The following is a 3,461-nucleotide window of genomic DNA, read 5'->3' as shown; positions in this document are numbered from 1 at the left end:
ATATACATATAAAATGTGTACGAACATGGAAGACTTGTATGAATTTGTGGTGAATTATGGGACCTTAATTTGACTTAATCTGGTAATTTCTTATAGTGTGAAATAAAAGTGGCAATGTCTAAGGAGCAGTACCAACAGCAGCAGTATTGGGGTGGCAGAGGAGGATATTCATCTAGGTCTCGGGGAAGAGGTGGTGAGTGTAGACTGTTTTGCATAACTTCTTGCAGGTAAAGATATTTATAAAGCTTACTTGTACAAACTGTGCAAAAAAGTGTTTTCTGTTCTTAAAGATAACAAAGCTTTCTCCTCTGCTAGGCTTGTTATGTAAATGTGATGGTAAAACAGTAATTAAAAAAACAAACAAACTAAAAACACACACATACAAAATTCTTAACTGTTTTACATTTCTGGGATGTAAATCACAAAATTAGCAGTTAAGTCTGCTCTCAATCTAACAGTCTGATTTAATAATAGAAGATGAGGTTTGACTGTTGCATTTTTAGTTTGAAACACAGGTCAGTTTATGTCAACTTGGTGTCTGTATTTTGTTTCAGGCCCAAATCAAAATTGGAACCAGGGTTATGGAAACTACTGGAATCAAGGCTATGGAAATTATGGCAACTATGGTTACAGTAATCAAGGCTATGGAGGATATGGTGGCTATGATTACTCTGGTTACAACAACTATTATGGCTATGGTGACTACGACAGTGAGTATAGTTTTACGGCCAGTTTTTTTTCTACTTTTGAAACAATACAAACGTGTGAAATTTCCACTTTGTTCACATGTACAGATCAATCTGGTGGTTATGGCAAGTCGCCACGACGTGGTGGTCACACGAACAGTTACAAGCCGTATTAATAGGGGAAACCCTCCTCTTGAAATAGGTATGTAATAGTACATATATATACTTTTTTGCTTTTAAACTTAAAGTAGTTTTATATTTACTTTGATGTTTGGTAACATTATGCATAATTTCCTCCATAAATTTCTTTTTCTCAGCACCCTGAAGTGCTTTACAGTAGTGGTAACATAGAGGCTACGCTCTTGTGGCGATTATTTTAACAGCCGGCTTCTGCTGCCTCTTTTGCATCTTCTCTTTTTTTTTTAAACTGTAAAGTTAACAGGTAATGTACTGCTACTACAGTAAATGGATGCCAAAGTTAAGGATGTGCAAGGAAACAGAAGGAAGTATGTTGTCTCCTAACTCTGACATACCTTGTTTGTACCTGCCAGCGGAGCTTCCTTGCAGGCCATGAGCTGACTCCCAGATACTCTCAGGGCCCGCTCAATGCGGACCGGGTATGAGAAGCATACGCTCTCGAATGCTGCCATTTGGTATGGTCTTCCAACATCCTGTATCAGCATTTCTAAACTAAACAATATGGGACACGTCCAGCTTTGTCATCTTTCTTTCAATTTTTTAATTTCTTTGCAATTGTTTGTAATGTAAAACGTAAAATATACATATGTAATTGTCATTTTTTACAGGCCCTTACTCCCCCACAAGTAATAATTATAAATCTGAAAAAATAACTTTGTTTTTTAAAGGATACATACAGCTTTCTCTGGACTTTCCAGTTCCTAATGTTAATATATGCATCCCTAATCTTAATTAAAATGCTTGTTTCTTTATTTAGCTCTTGTAGCCAGTAGTCCATGAGCTAAAACCTGGTTCGTATTTGGACTCTACTGTGCTGGGGGATAAAGTGCTTTAATTTGTGTACATGTATTGTTCTGTTTTGTGTTACTCACAGCGATGGAAAAGGCTCCTCCTTTTGTTAATTTTCCTGTAACAAATTTTCCTCTTATAACCTTTGGTAAAATGAGAAGAATCAAAGTGTCACTACATCTCCAGAAAATTTGCATGTAATGCTTTCTTTAATGTGTATTTTTGACCAATCTGAACATTTCTTCCATTTAGTATTTTGGCTTTGACTTCTTCAATTTAATGCACTTCAAGATCTCTAGCTTAACTTTCTAACTTTTTATGTAATATGTTAAAATAATCAGTTTGGTTTTTTTCTTATAGTTTTTTTATTACATTGGACATTATAAACACAGGGGATTCCTATTGTTTTGCAATCTTACCCTCTTTGTTTGTCTATAGCTGATTTATTGTTGTTTGTTTTTCATAGGTTTCAGAGTGATGAAAGTCTACCGTGCGCTGTTGGAGCGTTGGCCAGAGAGATGATGGCATCCAGCAAAGATTACTTAGCTAGTTGTAAGACAGTAATTGAAGAACACCGAGACCTACAGTACATTTTCTCCTATACCTACTGAGTATTTCATTGTTATGCATTTATTTGGATTGCTGCAATGTTTGATCAGTTTGCTTTCCTCATCCCTTCGTTTTTTGTACTTATGTCCAAATGCTAACTTGTGAACTGCTTCATATATTCCATGACTGAAATGTAACATTGGTTGGAACAAATCACTCACATATTCAGTAATGTGGTAGCAAAGATACAAAATGTGTTATTACAATTCATTATCTTTATCATAGTCATCAATCATATATTAAATATGTTATTACAGAGTTTGACAGTCATAAACATACAATATATATACAGTGTATTGGACATGAAGAAATGCGACAAATAAAAATAAACACATTTGAATTTCTGTTCCATTAATAGAGTGGTTTTATGTCACACATGTAAGACTGTTGGAGTGTTAAAGTATTTCAGCTAACTTCATATCACTTCAATCTCTGCTGCCCTCAATTTCTTTTTCACATTATGTTGTCACAAAATAACATAATCAACAATCATTAGCCCTTTAAATTTACATGTCTTTGCTTAAGCTGAAGTGATCACTTGCAAGAGTAATTCAAATGCCGGTAAGCGCCATGTTTGTAGCTTTCAGCCTTGAGTAGGTAAACGTGGAATTTATATAACTTTTGTGGCAGCAAGGATGATGAGGATGATGATGATCAGGACAATCACACCGATTAGGATCATCATTTTAACATTTTTCCACCAGTATTTTCTGGCCACCCTTGTGGATGTTCTCTGGAATGAGTCAGCCTGAAAAGAAAAAAAACTGCCAAATTAAACCCTGATATTTGAGGAAGCACATGCGTCGTTTAAAGACAAGCAATCTCCAGAAGCCCTATAAAGCATCAACCATTTGCACGCTTTAGAGATGAACACGAAGGTTTCTGATTGAGTGATTACAAAGTGATGAAGAATGATGAATGGATAATTAAAACAGGGACCCTAAAATACTAGAAGAACAAACTGAGTCTTTGTTTCCCAAGGATGGTTACATGTATTGCAAAGATGTTTAATGTGCATGAAATACTGAAATATTAAGTATCTAGTGAGAACAAGTTACCATACATATATAAATAATTGAGATGAAATAGATACTAAACTAAAGGGGTGACCGCAGTAGTGTATAACTGTTTAAACATCCTAGCTAAAAGTAACAATAAAACATTTAAAAGTGGGTGAGC

The 3,461-nt window shown here is 35.1% G+C and overlaps 2 protein-coding genes across 6 annotated transcripts in view; one reads left to right on the top strand and one right to left on the bottom strand.

Moving 5' to 3' along the window:
* Nucleotides 1-2,626, top strand: part of hnrnpd (heterogeneous nuclear ribonucleoprotein D) — a 7,584-nt gene extending 4,958 nt beyond the window's left edge. Inside the window, exons 5-8 of one of the 4 annotated variants that reach the window (XR_001290325.1) lie at nucleotides 97-193; nucleotides 555-710; nucleotides 795-1,339; nucleotides 2,140-2,626. Coding sequence is in view for 3 of the 4 variants with exons in the window: in XM_013909849.1 (XP_013765303.1) it covers nucleotides 97-193; nucleotides 555-710; nucleotides 795-862 (321 nt within the window). In the remaining variant the exon portion in view is untranslated. Of the gene's footprint in view, nucleotides 1-96; nucleotides 194-554; nucleotides 711-794 lie in introns of all 4 variants that reach the window. The other 3 variants (XM_013909849.1, XM_013909847.1, XM_005720073.2) reach the window with 3 other exon arrangements.
* LOC106456161 (vesicle-associated membrane protein 8) overlaps nucleotides 2,483-3,461 on the bottom strand; it is a 3,040-nt gene continuing 2,061 nt past the window's right edge. For both annotated transcript variants that reach the window (XM_013909852.1, XM_013909851.1), the window contains exon 4: nucleotides 2,483-3,030. In XM_013909852.1, the coding sequence (XP_013765306.1) occupies nucleotides 2,893-3,030 (138 nt within the window). In that variant the 3' untranslated portion in view covers nucleotides 2,483-2,892. The remainder of the gene's footprint in view (nucleotides 3,031-3,461) is intronic.

The sequence above is a fragment of the Pundamilia nyererei genome, unplaced genomic scaffold (assembly GCF_000239375.1).
Source record: "Pundamilia nyererei isolate P.nyererei 1_Seehausen unplaced genomic scaffold, PunNye1.0 scaffold00002, whole genome shotgun sequence".
Lineage (NCBI taxonomy): Eukaryota > Metazoa > Chordata > Actinopteri > Cichliformes > Cichlidae > Pundamilia > Pundamilia nyererei.
Note: the sequence above shows the minus strand (reverse complement) of the source record. Positions and strands in the feature narration are given on the sequence as shown.